At 35.7% G+C, this 20,575-nt stretch overlaps 3 protein-coding genes across 4 annotated transcripts; 1 reads left to right on the forward strand and 2 right to left on the reverse strand.

Moving 5' to 3' along the window:
• Positions 1-888: 888 nt before the first annotated feature.
• Positions 889-10,210, reverse strand: LOC141839624 (putative transcription factor PosF21). The gene is made up of 5 exons (XM_074727416.1): positions 10,037-10,210; positions 9,193-9,844; positions 7,634-7,766; positions 4,016-4,100; positions 889-1,511 (listed from the first exon to the last, which is right to left on the reverse strand). Exons 2-5 carry the CDS (start codon positions 9,840-9,842, stop codon positions 1,183-1,185), a joined length of 1,197 nt encoding a protein of 398 aa, XP_074583517.1. The 5' UTR covers positions 9,843-9,844; positions 10,037-10,210; the 3' UTR covers positions 889-1,182.
• Positions 10,211-10,912: 702 nt separating this feature from the next.
• On the reverse strand, positions 10,913-15,369 carry LOC141842175 (protein FAR1-RELATED SEQUENCE 6-like). The gene is made up of 7 exons (XM_074730399.1): positions 15,207-15,369; positions 12,835-14,940; positions 12,632-12,727; positions 12,441-12,539; positions 12,104-12,172; positions 11,861-12,023; positions 10,913-11,323 (listed from the first exon to the last, which is right to left on the reverse strand). The coding sequence occupies exons 1-6, from the start codon at positions 15,276-15,278 to the stop codon at positions 11,895-11,897; spliced, it is 2,571 nt and encodes an 856-aa protein (XP_074586500.1). The 5' UTR covers positions 15,279-15,369; the 3' UTR covers positions 10,913-11,323; positions 11,861-11,894.
• Positions 15,370-17,074: 1,705 nt separating this feature from the next.
• Positions 17,075-20,348, forward strand: LOC141839292 (nuclear transport factor 2-like). 2 transcript variants are annotated; one of them, XM_074727009.1, is made up of 9 exons: positions 17,075-17,192; positions 17,272-17,409; positions 17,493-17,751; positions 17,829-18,148; positions 18,338-18,515; positions 18,584-18,705; positions 18,805-18,870; positions 19,531-19,597; positions 19,958-20,348. In XM_074727009.1, the coding sequence occupies exons 1-9, from the start codon at positions 17,142-17,144 to the stop codon at positions 20,179-20,181; spliced, it is 1,425 nt and encodes a 474-aa protein (XP_074583110.1). In that variant the 5' UTR covers positions 17,075-17,141; the 3' UTR covers positions 20,182-20,348. The 2 variants fall into 2 exon arrangements, with proteins under 2 accessions (XP_074583110.1, XP_074583111.1); XM_074727010.1 differs by having other exon boundaries at positions 18,587-18,705.
• The last annotated feature ends 227 nt before the right edge of the window (positions 20,349-20,575 follow it).

Here is a 20,575-nt window from a genome sequence, read left to right on the forward strand (position 1 = left end):
GAGAAAAGAAAAAGAATTGACAGAGTAGTTTCCGTCTCCGAAAGGAACAGAAGGTGAGAGTTTCAAAACGAATTTTTTTTTTTCCCCGTAGTGCAGCACAGCACTGCCTTTGTTGGTTAATAATTAAGGTTTGAAAAATTAAATATTTTTATTATTAAAAAAATTAATATATTGTTTATTTAATATATATAATTAATTAATTAAATAAATTTGAATACTTATATATTTAATTCATTAATGAATTATTTCATAAAAAAATATTTATGAACTGAATTTATAAATTATATTCATTAATAAAATTTTTATTATTGTGATAAATAAATAAATAAAATTTTAAAATCAAGTTCACTAACCAACTAAATCAGTTTAAAAATATAAAAATTTCATATAATCAAATAAGTTTAAATTGAAAGTTCAATATCTAAATAAATCGAATTTAAACTTGTAAAAAATGAACCAAGTTAAATTTAAATAATTATTTTAATAATTTAATTTATTTCTCAACTCAATTCTTTTATCAAACAAGTTTAAACAATATAAAATTTGAATTGACTTAACACGTTTACAAATTAAACAATTAAACATTATGCTACATTAAATAAAGACTGCTAAATCTTTTTTTTTAAATGTATTGAATTTATGCATTAACTATAAGATTAAAGGCAGCTAAATCACACCTTACAACAAAAAAAAATGTATTAACTATTATTATGTCAGCGTACGTAACACTTATTATTATGTACTCTTTTTCTGCCTATCATGGACAAACATTTACCCGTAAAACTTCTCTAGACCTTTTTTTACCTTTGTTGTTGTAGTATTTCCTATCTTTACAAAATGTAGGGCAATGTAGTGTTCCTAACATCACGCAATGAAAACTAAAAAACAAAGAAGAAAAAAAGATCACAATTATTTCTAGTATCCATGAACATCCAACTCGCCTCTTGATCATGATACGAATGGCTGAACCACCGACAAGCCTTCGGATAACCTACCACAAGTAAACTTTCATCCATCCGAACTAATAAAACACTCTACAAAGATAAACTAAAAAAATAAAAAAGAGTAGCATCCAGGACTTTCAGCTTCCTCAATTATCGTATGGCTAACATAAAAGCAAGCATGCCAATGCAAGCACATCGAAGAAATCGCATCAAAATGAAATCAATTTTGTTCTCTCGTTCATCCCTGTGGAGCACCATTGCTGTTATCTGAAGTCCCTTCCTTTTGGGTTTGAGGAACCATAAACCTCGGTTTAATCTCGGCAGAGGATTGCCTCTGCAATGGTTGTCCCTGATACTGCTGCGGGCGTTGTTGCTGCGAATGCAAGTGAAGTTGCTGAAGTTGGTGGGCAGCCATGAGAGATTGCGATGGAGGAGCTTTGTGGTAATACTGCTGGTTGACTCCGAAAGAAGATTGCCCATAATTTACCATCTGGCCAGTGCTAGCAGCTGCAGTCCCGGTCGCAACTTTCAGACGTTGAACCTCGTCCCTTAGTGTTTCATTTAGTGCTGCACAAAGAAATTTGAATAGACATTATATATAACGTAGATTTATGAGTTATAAAAATACTCAAGGGAAGGAGAAATAAACTATGTTGAAAATCAAAAGGCATGGACTAGTTCAACCGGTTTGATGGAGAGGACCTCCTTCGTAATTAGTACCCAAAACCAGTTTGGTCAAAGCCCCAACTGGTTTGATTTCAACTGGTTATTCCTATAATTAGTACATGTTGGAGGTGTTATGAGTTGCTTATAAAAGATTTAGTCCCATATTAGATGATATGTTGGATTTAGAATTCATAGAGTCCTACACATAGAATAGCAATCAATATGATATTATTCTCTTGCCATTTTCATGGCAGCAAAACCACTCCTAGGATAGGTTTTCTAGAGTAATCCCCCTAGATGGAGGCTGCAGAGGTCTGCAATTGCTCCCCTCATCCATCAACCTCTCTGCAGACATCGCATTGAACGATCATCTTGAATCCTCACCACCCTTACTTGTATCTCACTTAAGTTACTCACACAGAGTCACATGAGCCAACGGATGATCGATTCCTATCCATTTCATGACTTCTCGCTTGTCTTGGCAGTTCTCATCATGCTGGATTCCATTTTGATGCTACTGCACCAGATTTCCAAAAATCTCCTTGCGACCTCTTCCTCCTTGCCTCTTATCCACGATGGATGACTAATGACTGCCCAAGTTGTGTTTGTTGCTAAAAAAACATGCCAGTAAAGGTGAAGGCAAAGGGTTCCTACACTGCCTCTTTGGTTCCTCTTTTTTTCTTTGTTGCTACAGTGAAGCTCCAACATCAGGCCCACATCAAGCAATTCTCTCTTCCATCATCAAGTAAATGCAGGCTTCTTGCAAGCTGTTGTCTAGTCAGTCTCCTAACTTATCCTGCATTGTATTAAAAGCCTGTGAAGACCTTCACCTGAACAGTAACTAGTTCTTCAAAAGAGAGAATCTTATTCTCAGTCAGCTCCGTTCAACAGAGGATAAGTTGTGATGTCCATCTTCCCTCCAGATCTCATCTTATCCTTCCTGTGCTCGTTGTCTCCCACAAGACAATAATCTTTATCGGTCCCAGGACCCACATTGAGTGTTTTCCAAGGCCTTCGTTGAATGTTTTCCTTCTCCCTTTCATTCGCGAATCTCCCGTTGTCAATGCTGCCTCAAGGGAAGCTCACTGCTTCATCCTCTCCCTATTAACACTGCTTTGCGATCAAAGGAACTGACACCTACCTGTTTTGATGTCTTACTTTTATTTTTCAATTTGCAAAATGTTTTGTAGTTTATGCAACAAGGTGAACACACAGAATCTATGCTTCAACTTGAGGGAAGCATTAAACTTATTATGAGTCATTAGTTATGTATAATGGGTTTAGGATTTATAAAGTACTACATACCAAACTTCATTTTCTTCCACTAACTCATTTGAAGTTCAACCACCACTTGTAGTCATCTTCCCTAGAGCTCCTTCCTTGTTACTAAGAGATTTGTTGTTGCACAGAGCTTTGACAGATCGCCATCCTACCATAGAGGTTGCTACCCAAACCACACTTCACAGTAGCTCATTTAATCCGTGTGGTGTTCCCTTGAGCACCACTTCCTTTCGAAGCCAAGGCAAGCCTTTCTCTATAAGCCAGGCATACACCCACCATTTTGCTAAGGAGGCTATAGAGACCCTGTGGATCAGAGAACCAGAACTCTCCCTTTGAAGATTAGAAATCGATGGTTGAACTTGGTGAAGGGCTGCTTACAACCCGACCATCTACCTCCGGTCGCTGAGAGGGCTTCTGAGAAATGTGAAACTGTCACTACTAGCCTCTGTGAACTGAGCACCACCATTACCAGCCCTTGCTCGAGAGCCATTGGTCTGCCTATAACCATTGCCTGTTGCTCATGAGCTGTGGCCTACTGATGACCACGCTTCGTGCGGATGCAAGCATTGCTTTACTAACCTTGTTTGCATCATCACTCCATTTACATTGCAATTTGCAAATAATTAATTTTTTCATGAACACATTAGACATATTGTACCATAATGTCCAAGAATAATAGCCCTTCTACCACTTTCAAGGGACAAATTTTTGGCATTCTTACCAAGCTACTTAATGAAACTTAAATAAGTTTGCGCAACAATTTAGGCATGGTAGAGAGTTGTGTTCCAGAGGGGAGTATTAGAAACAATGGTTATAATGGGTCCCATACTGTTATTTTAGTAAAGTGGTGAGATTTGGTTTTATAATTCAAAGTCCCATACTGCGTACAATGGATTTATTTTAGTATTAAGTGGTGAGATTTGGGTTTTGTATAAGCAAATTTTCTTCTCATTATCAGTAAGAATTTTCTTCTCATTAAGAAATCCTATATCTCAACTGTGATCTTTAAAAAAACAAATAGCAGGAATAGAGAAAGAAATCCTAGAAGACAAGCTTAGAATTTTGAAGTTTAGTATTAACCAAGAGGTTAGTTATTAATAAAAAATCAAAGATAAAAGCCTTACCATCCTGCAGATGAACTTGCTGCTCCATGGTCTGTACACGCAGCTTCAGTTCGTTGTTTTCAGAATTCAGACCAGTGTTGTCTCTCTGTCAAAGAAAACCAGCAAGCATAACTTCAAGTGAATAAAAGAAAAAGATTGTGAACTCATTGCCAGCAGAATCTAAAAAGAAAATAGTGAATTACTTTCAATGCCAATTCACGTGGTGCAAAGTTCTATGAACTACATGCATGCTTGATTTGCATGACAAATTCTAGTAAACTATCTATTGCAGCAATAGACAGAATTAATTTTAGAAGAAAAAAAAACAGCTAAACTATGCCCCCCCCCCCCCCCCCCCCCCCCCAATCAACCTAAGTATTGCTATTCTGACTTCTTTGGCCTTTCCAAAAACGTGATGAGAAAGTTTCTTCATTGCAGAAAATCTCATAGATATTTATCTCACCGGATGGCAATGGCTCGCTCTGCTCTCTCCATCTCTGCCTCCACTGAGGGAGTCCAAGTTGTAAACAATGCAGAGAAAGGTTGTCAGCAACACATTGTGAATTCTCTTCTTGAATCATGCTTCACGCACAGAAATGACAATTTTCCATGCCAAAAAAAGCACAACAATCCCTTGCCTCGGTATCGATTCATGCAGAGTGCATAGACAAACACAAACTGAAACCTAAAACATAAACTCATTGTTCACGTGTCATTCCTACACCCATGCCAAGCAGGCAATGTTGCTCATTGAACTACCTGATTATGAGCTTTAAAAAGTAGAATATAATTAATTACCACTATTTAAAAGAAAAACATAGTAGTATTACTTTTCTTCATAAGATATCAAAACCACAAGGGCAGTGAAAGTTTTCTTTTAAGACCTCAAAAAAGAAGACATTCGACAAAGACTAAATTTCAATGGTCATGTTGGTGGACTTCGAATGGAAATTCTCAATCAATTCAATGAAAAGATTTGAGTTTCATGGAATCATATCTTACTAGTGAAGACCTATGGAATGTGGTTGGTGACCATACAACCAAGGAACCTTAAGGTGACTACCCAAATATGCTAAAAAGGTGAAATAATAAAATGAAAAGGCATATTTGTGCTAAAGAGATAGATCTCCCATGATCTCTTTGAACACATTATTAGGTGCAAATTGGCTTTCAAGATTTGGAACTATGCTGATGGATTGCTCAATAAGAATAATTTGCTCATCTGCAATATTTGGAGAATGCAATGCTGACACAAATTAAGATAACATATCAATTTCTCAATATTTCTTGAAGATTAAAAGGTTATGCACGGTAAATTAACTTTTCGATCAAGAAGAAACTATATCTAAGGAAGGATGAAGTAACATATGACTTATGGTCTTTGAATGGAGTATTCTCCCTTTATCATGTCTACTTGAATGATGACAAAAATAAAATATCTTTGGTAGAGTTGGAGAATCTTATTACTTCTCAAGAACCATCATCTCACTATATGATGGGCAATTCACTTGAAGGTGGTGAAAGAGAAGCTCTTTTTCTGCATAATGAAAGGAATGATAAGAAGAATGTTGACAAAAAGACACTCTCTTCTAAGAAAGGTGGCAACAAAAAGAAGATCAAGTGTTATCGTTGTGGCAAAGTTGTTTATATAAAAGGAAGTCATCGAGTTAAACTCAAGTAAATGTCACAAACAACAGTCTTATTGTTGATGGATTGTTAATTTCAGATATATCACCCACTTACTGATGATGATTCAAAGTTTACTAGTCTTCATTCTTATGAAGAGAATGATGCAATAGCCATGTTAAATAATACAATCCATCAAGTAGAGAAAAAAGGAAGTGGCATAGTCCAATCTAATGATTAATAATCTTAGGAGTGCATATCATGTGTAGGTATAAAGAAAAATCTATTTTCCGTGACTAAGACAATGAACATCGATCATCATGTTCTTTTTGAACCAAAAAAGATTGGAGTCACTCAAGAAAGTCAAGAAGCTGAAGGCGAACATCCTTCCATCATCCAATTTGGTGGACTTGTAAGTCCTATAAACACATAGTTCTTATATTGAGAAGATGCCCAAAAAGGATGTTGCGACTATTTGAGATGCAAAACTTCATCGTGTTGATATGAACAACTTAAAGACAATAATGGTCAAGAATCTGGTTTGCAAGCTTCCCAATCTTTCTCTTTTTAGTTATGACGATATGTAAAAGTTGTTAATATGGAAAAAGCACATTGGAAGTTGCTTGGACATTCTCTTTTAAGATGTAAGGTCTTGTTGGACCTTATTCACAATGATTTAGTGGGTCCAAGACAAACTCCTTCACATTTTGGTTCTTGATATATGCTCCTATTTGTAAATGTTCCACAAGACACACTTGAATATATTCTGTTATTGAAAAAATATCTGGATTTCAAGAGTTCAGGATGACCGTTAAAATTGTAACACAAAATAAGAAAAGAAAATTGTGAACTGATAACAATGGTGAATTGACTTTGAACGTATTCTTATCATTTGGCAAGGAACAAGGCCTTAGAAGAGATTAACATGTGTGCATACACCACAATAAAATTGTGACAGCGAAAAATAAGGCATTTTATGAAAACTTTCAGATGTTAAGAAAAAATTTATGTATCCTTACTAATTTTAGCACATAAACTTTTAGAAATAAGAAATTTTGAATTCTCTAGTTTAAAAAAATGAAGTCTCCTTACTAATTGGGTTCTAAGTGTCAAACATTTGTAAGGTATTTTGTTCTCTATGCATTAATGTGTCTGATTTTTAACTTAAGCAAAGAAAGGTAGAAGTGAAGGCTATAAAAAAAAGTATTTTCATCAGTTACTATGTATGAAGCAACGGAAAAAGTGTATGGATTAAAAAACATATAAATCTTTGTTTTTAGATGTGTTGCCTTTCATAAGGCTACTTATTTCTCACAACCAAGTGTTATTTTAAAGGATATTGGCTTAAATCATGAAGGTGAGAAGGTGATAACACAATTCAGTGGTCGAATTGCCTGTGTCAAGTTGTATTCCTGTGGTTCCAAAATCATCGTCTACTCTAAACTGCTCCTCAGCTAAGATAGCGCAAAGTAGACCCGCCGACAGGTCTGGGTCTGGACCCAGCCCGGAACCTTAACCGGGCCAATGGGCCAATTACCCCTTGACCCAATTTGATGGACTGGAACTATAATAAATATGACCTTATTATTTATTTTAATATATTATAATAATAACAAAACATTATTGACCTGATAATAATAATAATATGGTATTATTGATATCGTGATAATATATTATTTTGTGTTACTACTCAAATTTTATATAATATGCTACTGTTAGTTTGATTTTTAATGAAACAATATATATGTGTGTGTGTGTGTGTGTGTGAAATTGATTTAATTTTCTCTTCTTTGATTCTTTTTGCCCATAATGACTCTGATTTCAATAATCCCACAGATATGATAAAATAAATACAAAGATTTTATGACCATCCTATGCTTCTATCAATTTAGACAACCATGATTATTCTCATTTAGAAAGAGAAACTTGATAGTGCAACATGGACCAAAAAGTTGAGTTCTGAGGTGATCCAAATTTTCAATTTCAATCAATTAAATAAGAATACATACGTACCTGTAACATGGTTAACTGAGCTGATAAAGTTGTAGCTTCTGTCTGCAGGGTCATTATTTTCCGCTCCAGTTCTGCAATGTACCGCATCTTCCTTTCTTTTGACCTAGCAGCTGACTGTCTATTGGCCCAGACTCTGTCAAATATTTTAACAAGTTTCTTAGATAAGGGATTTTCCTGAGTGTAATAGGAAATTAGGAAAATATAGAACCGCCTTTGGAGATGAACTACATAAGATGTTTGTGCAGAATTAGTACTGTCTTTAAAAGCTTTATGGACTTAACACAATATTGAAGCAGAGTTAAGTAATCATCACAATGTAGAGAACTGTCATGCTACATCTAGTAATTTGCTAACAGATAACCAAGTAAATTTGCTAAAACACTCTAAACAAAATTTCCTGATTAATTCCTTACCCATAAGGACACAATAAGAGTAGTGTTTCAGTTGTAATTAGAAAATCCCAACAAATACTACTTTAAAAAAAAATCTGGAAAAGATATCAGAGTTGTAGAAAAAATGGATAAAGATACACAATAAAACACATTTCTAAATCAATCAAGAGCCTTCTCCATTTGTATAATTTCGTCAAGAAGCAACTCCTCTGATAACAGATGACTGAGAATTACACCTACCAAAAACAACCAAGAACCCATAATATGATTTTCATCAGTTTACTACTTGTTCTTTGTTTACATGTCTACTACTAAGACCAAATTAACCAGGCTCAGAACTGCAAAAAAAAAAACATTAATTCACTAGAAGAATTTTTCTGGAACTGAAAAAACCTAAACCACACAGTTATAGAAACCATGAGCATACCTACAGAAGGAATACAAAACAAAATAAAAGAAAAATAGTTCCACAAAGAAACATAGAAAACAACTCTTGGCCGGAATTTTAATGAACTAATCCCAAAGTAAAACTCAACAAGTGTGCCCAAATGAATCTTTCCACCATCAGCCCACTTCATAGAATTGGATGGCCTACCTACTTTTGCTTCAACTAAAACAACAAACAGAATCCTTCTCGAGATGAAATTCGGAAGTAAAATGATAAATGTAGTGAAACAAGGATGCAAGAGAATTTCAAGATAGCTTTAGCATGACTAAAAATCTGAACTAGAAGGATAGTAGGAATTCTTTTTCTCATTTTTCTTGGGTTTCTATTTTAAATTACAAAATCATTGCAAAGTAACATTGAGATCTTTTTGCAAATGTTACAAACAGCAAGTCTGTGAGTCCACTACGATGAAGTAATATTTCACCTCATTTAGTTCACCTGTAGACAAAATTGTCATTTTTTAATAGATAGATTAGAAAATATGTCCTCGTCTTTGATTCCTTGCTATTTAACACAAGTGTTAGCTTCGTTTCAGGACAACCATCAGCATTAGTCTGCCTACATTGACATTCATCAGAACACATTAATGTACTTAGTTTTTTTCTTAAAACCTTGTCCATTTGACACATTGGAGGAAACATTAGGTAATGTGCAAAAACACTTGAGTAAATTTTGGCTTCCAAATAGAATTTAGAAAAGTGGCATGCTACATATCAAACCTCTTTGCTCGCTTTGGATCCACAAGAGCAAGTTCAGCAAGTTTGGCAGCTGAAATGGCCTTCTTTTCCTCGACCAATGACATTCCACCTGCACCTGATGCCAATATCTCTCTCTTGATAGTGGTAGATCCATCCAATGATTGGCTATGTTGATGCCTAATCCTTGGCCTCTCGCTGGAAGTTTCAGCCACATTCTCAGCATTAGCACCCACAGATGCAGTGGCCAAAGTTTCGCTCTCTAGCAGATCCAATACTGAGGACGCAGATGATGAAGCTATCTTGTCCATATCAAGATACATAGCGATCAAATCTTCATCAGTCTCTTCTGACAATGATGGGCCCTCTCCGGCCCCTACAATGCCGAGGTCACTGTCAAAGCTAATGTCATCTGGGAGGCTCAATATCTCTGAGTGAGCTCGCCGGTGGCCGTTGCTTCTCCGAGGAAAATCAGGCATTCGCTTGATGTCATGACTGAACTGCCTATCTTCACGATCGTCACTGAGATTAGAAGCCGAAGAAGACGCACCAGCCTTGGCAGGAAAGCTGCTCGAAGTCAAAGCAGTTGCGAATGCGCCGTACCGAGATGGCGAAGGAGGCGGCAAGCCACCAAAACCACTGCTCTCATCGCCGGCTGATTTATCTTTCTCCATGACTACGAACAGTAACAACGATTAAAAATATAGATCGAATCGAAGTTTCGACAAACCCTAACACTAACTACGATTAAAAATTTCAATGGAAAGTGATATCCAACTTCAATAACCTAATCCGATGAGTTAGCAAGTTACCGATCTGTTGAAAAGGCGGATGAACGAGAAAGGAATCGATTCGAGAAGCCTCTTACCCGATCCAAACCTCCAAGAAACCTCTTGATCAAGGAACAATCGATAAGCAACTCTGCGGTTCCGACCGAAGGCGAAGCGAGGAATCGACGACGAAGAAACGGTAGCTTCTAGAGAATTCCGCTCACAAGCGACGGAAATCTTCGCAGTGCTCTTGCAGAACCACGTCGAGCCAAATAAGTTCAGCTAAATCGAGTTGCGTTATATAGTTTTAAATATATTTATAAATAACTTTATTTTCGAACAGTCTGATTCATAAATATAAACAGGTTGAAATTTATTAGAAAATAAATATTGATAAGTTTTTATTAAATTAATTTAATTTCACAAACAATTAATTTGTCTTAGACTAAATTATAGAAAATCCAAGTTTTCCTTTTTTAAAAAAAAAATCTTAGTTAGGGATTTATGTATTAAATTATATCAAATTTTACCACTCATTCAATCTTTATTTTATTTTATATTAAATAAATAAATACATCATATTAATAGTAATATCATTTGAATGTTATAACACTCGTATATACATATATTATAATTAAAACAGATTATTACAGGATAGACTTGCTGAAGTGAACGAGGATCCAATCTCGATAAAACCGAAATAATACCCTCCCCGTATGTTGTAGTAGTTAATTGCAACTTCCTTGATTTACCTTCCCTACGAATGACTATGAGACCAATTGTATAGGATTGCTAGGGTGAGGCACTTTTGCTAAAGTAATATACCAATGTAGATGTTGTAAAACATCTGACTTTGACAAACCAAACAAGACCTATTACAATGAAAACAATGCATCAGCTAATTCACGAATCCAATCTTTGAAGGATTCAAATTTCAAACACTTCATGAACATGCTGACGATTTACATCTGAGGTTTGGGGGTAAGAAGTTTCTATTCACACATGGAGTTCTACAAATAATTACAAGACATCGAATCACAGGCCCAGGAAAAACTAACGTCAATGAGATACATCATCACAGATAAACAAATAACTCTCGTACGTAAGTAAATTACAGAGATTTGGCTGAAGCATGTGATTTAATCACTTCAATGGCGAATTTGCCATAAAAGCGCTCACATGCCCGAATGTTGAAATGCTTAATCCTTCACAAAAGCAACTACAAAGAAGCATCATAGAGGGAATGGTATTGCAGATTGTAGTGGTAAATGCTCAGTTGTGCCTTCAAGCTGGAATGCATTGTTCTCTACAGCAAGCTCAACCAATATCTTTGTGTGCTCTGTGCTCTGATCTGCTTAGTCACCATCCTACGGTACGCAAGAAAACTATTCAAATTGTTACAATGTCACTACAAGGAGAGGGCAAGTGATATCTGACACAGAATCTCACAAGACAACCAGAGAATATTGCGATCGTGTATGCAACTTTATGTTCTTCATAAAGGACAGACAATTCTGAATCCTATGGATGAGATAATGGTATAGAACTTACATGAAATGTTTCTCATTTTAAAAATATTTCAGTTTGCATCCCAGAAATTGGTTTTGCAGAGGGAAACCTATTGTTATGTCAAATAATCTATTTTTTTTAGAAATTTCAACTAATCTTGCAATGTTTCTTTCACATCCTCACATTTTGAGTCTTGACATGGAATGAGATGGCATGGCTGATGAATTACCAGCCCTGATTAAAGTGATATGGACAAACAACTTTGGAATTAAAAAAAAATGATAAAGTGATATGGACAAACAACTTTGGAATTAAGAGATCACACATTAAGATGCAAATAATTAGCCGCAATGTGAAGCCGATGAGCCATCTCTATGCAGGACAATGTGATCTGGCATGATTTGTTTGCATACCTTGGGTTAAAGCTGCAGCTTGGTGTTGTACCCATTAACTAGTTGTTGCAACAGGTGCTTCTTTTGGATCTTGAGTTGATTCCACAGGTTTTTTATCACGGAATATTTTCCGTCTCCTTTTAGGAGGACCTGGTGCCAGAGGATCCTTTGGGTTCTGAGTAGCCTACATATTTTTCAGATTATTAGGAGAAATGCAATTGTGAATTACACTCATGCAAGTAACAGTAAAGCAACTAACTATACTTGGAGCACAGGCTGATAGATCCATGGCATCAAAGGTCCATTTCCAAATGTCTGTGGGTCAAATCCACCCTGTGACACAATAAATTATTTAAAGCTCAATAAAAAGTCATAATGAGTATTTGAAAAATTAACAAAAACAAAACATAGAAATCACTTATTTTAGGATACCAAAACAGATTGAGACATTTGTTTCTATAATAGATATGCTGTAGTGACCTAGAACTGATGAGCATGCTTTGCACAAAAGTCATATATGGAACAAATTCACTAGATATGAGATAGCTTTTAACAAGGGATAGGATAGTAGGACGGATGAAATGAATATTTTAAGACATACCGGGAACATATACACAATGCCTGGTCGAACTGTTGCTTGGTTTCCATTCAATGGCAAACCAAATTGACTACGAGGCAAGACAGTTGGATTTCCTCCTTCCTGTTACAAACATAATTTCCAAAAAAAGGTAAGTGATGCCATGTAAATCTGCAGAGTATTAATGTAGAGCAGGAAGACAACATAATGAGAACCATAGGTTTTGTATTTTGTTGTGGCCTGATTTGGTTGGCAAGATATGGAGTTGGAAGAACTTGAAATTCAGTAGCCTTTGTGATTCCTAGAGAAGGCTGCTCATGAAGGGTTCAAAAGAGGTCAGCACTAAACGAATCAACAAAAGAATTTATAAATGCTACTAACAGGCAATTCATGCATCAAATTTCGAGTAAATCCTTACATGTCCCTCATTCAACTGCATAAGACCACCAAGCTGCTGCACTGCATTTCCATTTACAGATGTCGCACTAGTTCCAACATTTTGCTTGCGATTCTGGATCAATCGATTTGCTTTAGGAATACGAGGCTTAATCTTGGGCTGTGTATCATCATATGTGTTATCACTTAGAAGAAACTTCTCCATCTCTTTTATCAATCTAAGAGCTAGTTGATATTTATCTGACAGTACTCCTACTTCAACAAGTTGAAGACATCGCATTGATAAGTAATCATATCGATCAATTCTATTATTAGCAATGACATCATCCGAAGATCGAGCTAGAACATGCAATCGCTTAAAATCTTTTTTCCACCGGTCAATAACATACAGGGACGGAATTTCATGCACTTGCTGCAACTTGAGTACAGACAAGGCATGCCTGCATAGGATCCCTCTAAACTGAAACGAACCACATATGCACTGAATTTCCTTCTCTTCTGTGTTGAATAAAACTCCATGGTTCTTGTTCATTGTCCTCTTGCCATCATCAAGAAAAATACATTCCCTGACATCAAAAGTAGATACCGGTCCATCTACCTTGAGCAGCGATGCATGACAGTACATTATGGCCTCAATCTCATCTTGAAACTTCTTAAACATATTAAGTGTGAATACTCTAGAAAGTTGTTCTTCCATGTAAAATTTAGACACGGAAGGTCGTCGCTTGTGAAATGTCTCAAAATCTGCTTGAGCTTCCTTTTCATATTTATCCAATAATGCCATCTCGTATTTACCAAGAAATTGCTTCAAAGAAGTCTTTGCTTCAATATGGCCATCAAAAAATGCAACTATAGTCTCATTGCGCTGGGTGGTAGACATGCCAGCCCAAAATGTGTCTTTTAGATATACAGGCACCCAAGAAAGCCGGAATTCATACAATGATCTGATCCATTCATTACCTTGAAGTCCATATATGTCAACCATCCTTGTCCAATCTTCTTCAAACTCATCAACTGTTAAGGAATCATAGACAGCCTTCTGCATTGCCTTGTTAATGGCTCTATAATCTGCTGACCCACCTAATTTTTCAGGTACTCTTTTCATTATCTGTGACAGGCACATGCGATGGCGAACATTGGGGAGAACTTGAGCGACAGCATTCTGAATGCCCTTGGATTGATCAGTAATGAGGGCCTTGGGGAACTCTCCATACATACATGCTATCCATGCTTTAAACAACCATACATATGTCTCCATGGTATCATCTGATAGCAAGCAGCAACCCAATAGAACCAACTGGCCATGATGGTTCACCCCAACAAATGTTGCAAGAGGCAAATCATATTTATTTGTCACATATGTTGTATCTAGCATGACGACGTCATTGTAATATTGATGTGCAGCCCTTGACCGTGCATCTGCCCAGAAGACATTTCTCACACTCCCTTCCTCATCCAAATCCATAACATTGAAGAAATTTGTATTCTTTGCCTGCATTCGGGTGAAAAAAAGACGAAGGGCTTCAGCATCCCCTTCCCCAAGCTTTAATCTACCTCTTTCCACAAAACTCTTATGCTCACTCTCACTAAAGAGTAGTTCTTCAAGTGCACTTAATCTATCAAGCGGCATAGTTGGCGGCAATCTCGGCTCATCAGTTTCTCCTTGGTTTCGATCAGCACGCTTCTTGGCAGCACCTGACAACTGTCTATAACAAGTCAAGAACCTTGCCATGGAGGGGCTAACTGGGTGGTTGTGGTCAATGTTAGCCACAACCAAATGAAGCATCCCATCACCCCATAGCTTAACTTTAATCCTAGCTGGACAATTTGTTTTTGCTGAGTTGCGCTTCCGATACTTGGGCTCTGGTCGCTTCCGACCCCCTTTGCAGCACATCAATTCTAAGTACAAGCAGTGGCCGTCTTCCGTGAAGGCAGATCTTCTTATGGCGATGCCAAACCCCACCCGGCGAGCATACCGCTTGTAGAATTTAGACACCTCTTGATGATTTTTGAACACCATGCCCACCTCAGGAACTCTGTCGTCAATTTCATCCCCAACATTATCATCAATCAATTCATCATCGTCCATTCCTTCAATTCCGTCCATGGCACTATCTCCCGTTACATCCTAAATAAAAATTAAAAAAAAAATCAACAAACAGAAAAAAAAAAAAAAAAAAAAAACTACATAACTTTCCCATGACAAAACGCCAAAAGAAAAAATCTACCTTTACAGCTAAAAGGAGAGAAAAAGAAGGAAACAACAAGTAAAACCCTAAATCTGAAGCACGAAATCGTGAGGCTAATAAGACAACAAACTGATCACACGGAAACCAATATGCAGAAGAGTGCAGTAGGCAAAAGATTGAAATTGGCGTGAGGAGGTGAACCGACCTGGGAGTTGAGAGAGAGGGCGGGCCTTCTGGGTTTCCTCTGTCGGGCGCTGGGTCCTTCTATACCCTGCATCGCCTGCTCAAGAAAAGAGAAGTGGATCGTTGTAATGATCGCCGGCGTTGTTCTCCGACGAAGCCGGAAAGAATTCGCCGAGGGTTTCCTGGCGGTGAGAGAGAAGAGGGGAGGGTGATGGTGGCCGGATCGGGCGTGCCTCTTCTGCGTTCGTAGGAAAGAAGGGTCCCACCTAAACACGTGAGTTGCAGGTGGCGAGGGTAAAAGTCTAAAACAATGGGGTACAATTGCCTTTTTTATGAGAAATTAAAAAAACACCCTTATAATTATTTTCGTAAAAAAAAGATCCCATTTTGTTTTAAAAAATATTAAAATAATATTCTATCTTATTTTTTATCTTAAAACTTTTTTATTTTAATAATATTATAATTTTTTATCAAAACTATTATAATATATATTAAATTTATTTAAAATTATACAACACGGGAATTTAACTCAAATTACTTTTAATAAATTTAGCTAAACTTCTTACTTAATTTTGATTGGTTTTAATAAAATTAATATTTTTAAATAGTACTACAGTTTTGATCATGCGTATTTTATACGGTGAAAATAAAAAATGTCTTTTGATTTTTTTATTTACTTCTAAATTTATATTATGAAATTTCCTTAAAGTAGTTCTTTTTAACTATTGTATTTTATTGCATTGTAATAATTTTATCTTAATTAGGGTTATTTATTTATTTGAGAAAGATTTTATGCTGCATTTTCATACAGTTTATTATTGTTCTATTTATTTTTATTTTTTTAATTGACATCATATATCCAACCCTTTGAGGTAATTAATCCTAGAGGTAATTAATTCAATCATTCTATGTTAATATATTCAATTTCTTATTATATTAACGAACTATTTTATATCGGTTTGATTTATTTAATTATAATAATAAAATTTAATCGATTTATTTAAAAAAAATCGATTTCAAATAATTCAATTTGATTCTAATCAAATGTTTCGGCATAGTAAAATTTTCAAGTAGTTCAGTTTAATCTATTGGATTATAACCGGATGCTCCTACTATATATATTTTATCGATAAAAATATATTTTTGTATAAAATATAATTTTATTATTTTAATTAAATTTTAAAGCAAATAACATTAAAAATATAAAAATAACATAAGTATGAGTAATTATGTTTTATAATATAATTTTATTTTTTACAGTGAAAAAATTACAAAAAGTATATATATATATATATGTATAGATTATTTTTTTTAAAAAAAGTTATCCTTTGAAAATATTTATAAATTATTTTTTTAAAATTATTCTTTTTATCTTTTAACAAAAATATTCTGTTTAAATTATTATTAATATTATTATTTGGAAAAAATAAAATAAAACGAACAATTCTTCTTTGTTACACTATAAATAGGCTTTTGTCTTTCTAAGAAAAAAGGAGATGCAAAAATTCGATCAATGTTCAAAATATTCGTTGATCAAATCAGTTCGATTCTAACTGAATATTCGTAAATTTATCGGTAAAAGATGTGTTTTTTATAAAATATAATTTTATTATTTCAATTAATTTTTAAAAAAATAACATTAAAATATAAAATAATATAGGTATGAGTAATTATGTGTTATAATATAATTGTAATTTTTTTAAAAAAATTTACAAACTTTTAAAAAAAAATTATCCTTTGCAACATTCATAGATTTTCCTTTGAAACATTTTTTTTACCCTTTTAACATAAATATTCTGTTGAATTATTATTATTATTCGGAAAAATAAAACAGACAATTCTTTTTTTTACCCTATAAATAAGCTTTCACCTTTCTTCTTTCTCTTTCTATCGCCCAACTAAAACCCTAGGAATCCATTTGAAGGAGGCCGCTCGGATCCAAATTCAAGAGGTTAACATGGCCGACCATCAGTTGGGTGATGAAAGACCTCATCTTTCTGCTCAAGAGGTACTGAATTCATCTCCGTTTGATCTCGATTCGCTTTTTTTCGTCCCTTTTCCTTCTGATTTTGTTGTTTGTGGTTCAGGTGTCGGATAACTTTGTTCCGCAGTATTACTACATCATGCAGCATTCGCCGGAGTTGCTGCACCAATTCTACCGGGACGGCAGCCGGCTAGGATGGTCGGATGCCCTAGGCGCCGTGGAATCCGTCAACACAATAGAGGTGAATTCTTATAACACCCACTTTATGTTTTCCTATAAATCTGTTCAAAAATTATTGAATTTTCATCTGAATGATCGGTTTAGGCGATCGATCAGAAGGTGCTGTCGAGGGAATTGGGTACGGTGGAAATAAAAACGGTGGATGCACAAGAATCATTTGAAGGCGGGGTAACTGTGCTTGTGGCAGGGTACCTCACTGGGAGCAATTATGTCAAGAAGGACTTCATTCAATCCTTCTTTCTTGCACCTCAGGAGAATGGATTTTATGTCTTCAATGATGTATTCAGAGTTGTGGAACGGGAAAGCCACCACCAAGAGCAGCAGAATTTCCTTGACGATCATGGTTGGTCTGTTTTTCCTTTTCGACTTCATATCCTAGGTTCCATTGCTATTTCATGTTTGTTTGTTTTTTTAACTAAGATGTGACCGAAGACCAAACAGTTCCTTCGCCGGTAGAAGATAAAGTAAATGGGGGAGATGTCTATGATCCTTCTGAAAATGGAGAAATTGAGGAAGTGACAAAACCTATAGTTGATGTTATTGTGGATGATGCTAAAGATTCTCAGCCACAGTTGGTTAATTCAGATGTTGAAATTGTGCAAGCCGATGTGATCGAGGAAGCTGTTCAGCCTAAGGTGGTCGATTCGAATGTTGAAATTGCACAAGTTATTGCCAGTGCGGAAGTTGCCAAAGATTCTCAGCAGGAGGCAGTGGATGCCAAACGATCATATGCTTCGATTGTAAGTAATTAAACACTGGTTGATTTTCACAAAATGTATCCATAGAACTGGGACCATCTAGTTTTTTACATATGCACTAGAGAAGGTTTCATTAAGGGTGCATCCTTGTGATCTATGCTATTAGCTTTTCATAGTTTTTTATTTTGAAAAAAAAAATCACAATATCGTCTTGATGTGCCATGGATGTAGGTGAAGCTCATGAAAGAAAAATTCTCTGAATCAGCTCCTGCGCATGCCCCCTCTAAGCCGATATCGATTAAAATTGAACCACAAACCACCCCCACACCCACTGTTGCTCAAGTATCTGCTGATATGCCTGAATCCACTTCTCCTGTTGCTGATAGCAGCAAAAACCAAGATGCAGAAGGTAATAACCACTTGAATTTGATTGTTTTTTTTGGGGTCAAATTTCAAAGTTTGTTTTCTCCTTTGTAGCAGATGGGCATTCGATATATGTGAAAAATCTTCCTTTGGATGCAACTCCTGCTCAACTCGAAGATGTGTTCAAGAAATTTGGTCCTATTAAGCCAGATGGTATCCAAGTTAGAAGCAATAAGGTTATTATTATTATTCTTTGTTTTATCTTAAATCTTTTCAGTCTTCCGCTTTTTCTTCGCTTTACTGTGCTCTGACAAAATACTTTAAATCATATGCAGTTACAAGGTTTCTGTTTTGGGTTTGTACAGTTTGAGGCGGCAACTGCTGTTAGCAGTGCGATAGAGGTGATTCTTATGAGATTTAACAAGTTTGACATTCTTTCATTTATCCTTTTGCTTTGCTTTACTAATTGTTACGATCCAATCCAACATCATTGTAAACCAAATCTATCATTAGTTTCCAACCATGGGTCGAATGAAATCCGACCCATAAATCAGTAACTAAAAGAATCGAAAAAGCTTTTTTTGTGTCACTTAAGTTATTGAGGAATTCCTGAACCCAAGAATCAGATTGAATGATTTTAACAAATCATTTGATTTTGAAGTGCAACAGAATCGTCTTAATGTCGCACTAATTGTCTGATCAGGATTGGAATTAGTCCTGGCTTGTATGTTTTATCTGCCATTGCTCTTTTTTTTGGGAACCTCGATACCATGAGATCATCTACTAGTAACAAAAAACAGAAACAGCATAATCAGAACCTTTTTATTCGCATAGGGATTTAGAAACTATTAGAGTTTTTTACATTACCATCCCCCTTTATCTCATTCACAAGGACTGACCTCTAAACAAACTGTCGATATAAGGAACCGCTGTATGTTGAGTTATATGAGGTAATGGTTTATCTGTGTTTTGGCTAATAAAAGGAGCATGAGAATGGAATGTATTTTGGCTAGTCACTTGTTTGATAAATACCATAAAATAATTGCTTGTTCAAATCACAGGCATCACCTGTATTGGTCGGTGGCCGTCAAGCCTATGTTGAAGAAAAACGAGCTACAGGTGCACGAGGTAAGCCATCGAAGGACTTGTGATTATAGGTCTTTGCATGAGTACTTAAATACTTTTCAGAACAGGCCTTTGCATAAATACCTATTGGTAGACCTTTCTATATGGATTACATTGCTAGATTATGTTGTTTTATCCTAAACACTTGTAACTCTGTCGTATCGTTCGGAAAATGCACTTTTGTACCATGGATTCAAGAATCTTTCTTGCTTTGCCCACACAATGATGATAACACAATGGAAAGATGTAATTCTTGCTTTTGTGAGCCGAAATTGAATTTACAGCTTTGTTAGATATGACAAGGCTATTACTTTGAGCTCCATTGATTGTTTAAATGAATGCATACTTCTTCTTCTTCTGCAGTTACTAATAATAGAGGAAGATTTCCACCAGGAAGAGCATTTCAGAACAACGGGCGAGGTCGTGGCAACTATGCCGGGAGGGGATACGGTAGGGTGAATTTCAACACTAGATCTGGATCCGACCATGGAGGTAGAGGTGCTGGTAGGAGTGCCTACTCAAATCGCGGCAATGGCCTTGTATACCAGAAGGTTACTCCCATGGAATCAAACGACGGTTCCCATTAGCTTTTCCTCTCGCGCAAAGGGTCTTTCGGTCGGGACTCCTTACCCTTATTTGAGTTATTTTTCATATTATCTTCTATAGTATTATTACCTTAGCAACACTTAAACTTATCTTGGAAATTATTGGTTCAATTGGAATTAATAATATTATTATTTCTAGTTGTTGTTCATCCAAGTTGTTGTGCTTGTGCAATAACCATAAGAGAGGCATAGAAGTGGAATGGCATGTGAAATATTAATCCATGTATTTTTTTGTTTTGCTTATTTTGATATCAATATTTGAATGATAAGTTATAGGAATAGAATAAAACTAGTTCAAGCACAAGTTATGCACACATATAATATTACTTAAAATTTTATTAAATACATTTAAGTGTAGATCTAAATTTTCAAAAAA

Source organism: Curcuma longa, chromosome 11, assembly GCF_044706935.1.
Source record: "Curcuma longa cultivar G26 ecotype Majalengka, Jawa Barat chromosome 11, ITB_CL_G26_1.1, whole genome shotgun sequence".
NCBI classification, from domain to species: Eukaryota; Viridiplantae; Streptophyta; class Magnoliopsida; order Zingiberales; family Zingiberaceae; genus Curcuma; species Curcuma longa.

Excerpts from the sequence above, each read along its gene's own strand:
- LOC141839292 (XM_074727009.1), top strand. The coding sequence starts at position 17,142 with ATGGCCGACCATCAGTTGGGTGATGAAAGACCTCATCTTTCTGCTCAA. Across the intron at positions 17,193-17,271 it reads CTCATCTTTCTGCTCAAGAG|GTGTCGGATAACTTTGTTCC; the intron begins GTACTGAATTCA and ends TTTGTGGTTCAG. Across the intron at positions 18,706-18,804 it reads TCCAAGTTAGAAGCAATAAG|TTACAAGGTTTCTGTTTTGG; the intron begins GTTATTATTATT and ends AATCATATGCAG.
- LOC141839624 (XM_074727416.1), bottom strand. The coding sequence starts at position 9,842 with ATGGAGAAAGATAAATCAGCCGGCGATGAGAGCAGTGGTTTTGGTGGC. Across the intron at positions 7,767-9,192 it reads GATCCAAAGCGAGCAAAGAG|AGTCTGGGCCAATAGACAGT; the intron begins GTTTGATATGTA and ends AATATTTGACAG. Across the intron at positions 4,101-7,633 it reads CTCAGTTAACCATGTTACAG|AGAGACAACACTGGTCTGAA; the intron begins GTACGTATGTAT and ends TTTCTTTGACAG.
- LOC141842175 (XM_074730399.1), bottom strand. The coding sequence starts at position 15,278 with ATGCAGGGTATAGAAGGACCCAGCGCCCGACAGAGGAAACCCAGAAGG. Across the intron at positions 12,728-12,834 it reads TGCAGTTGAATGAGGGACAT|CCTTCTCTAGGAATCACAAA; the intron begins GTAAGGATTTAC and ends CTTCATGAGCAG. Across the intron at positions 12,024-12,103 it reads TCTATCAGCCTGTGCTCCAA|GCTACTCAGAACCCAAAGGA; the intron begins GTATAGTTAGTT and ends AAAAATATGTAG.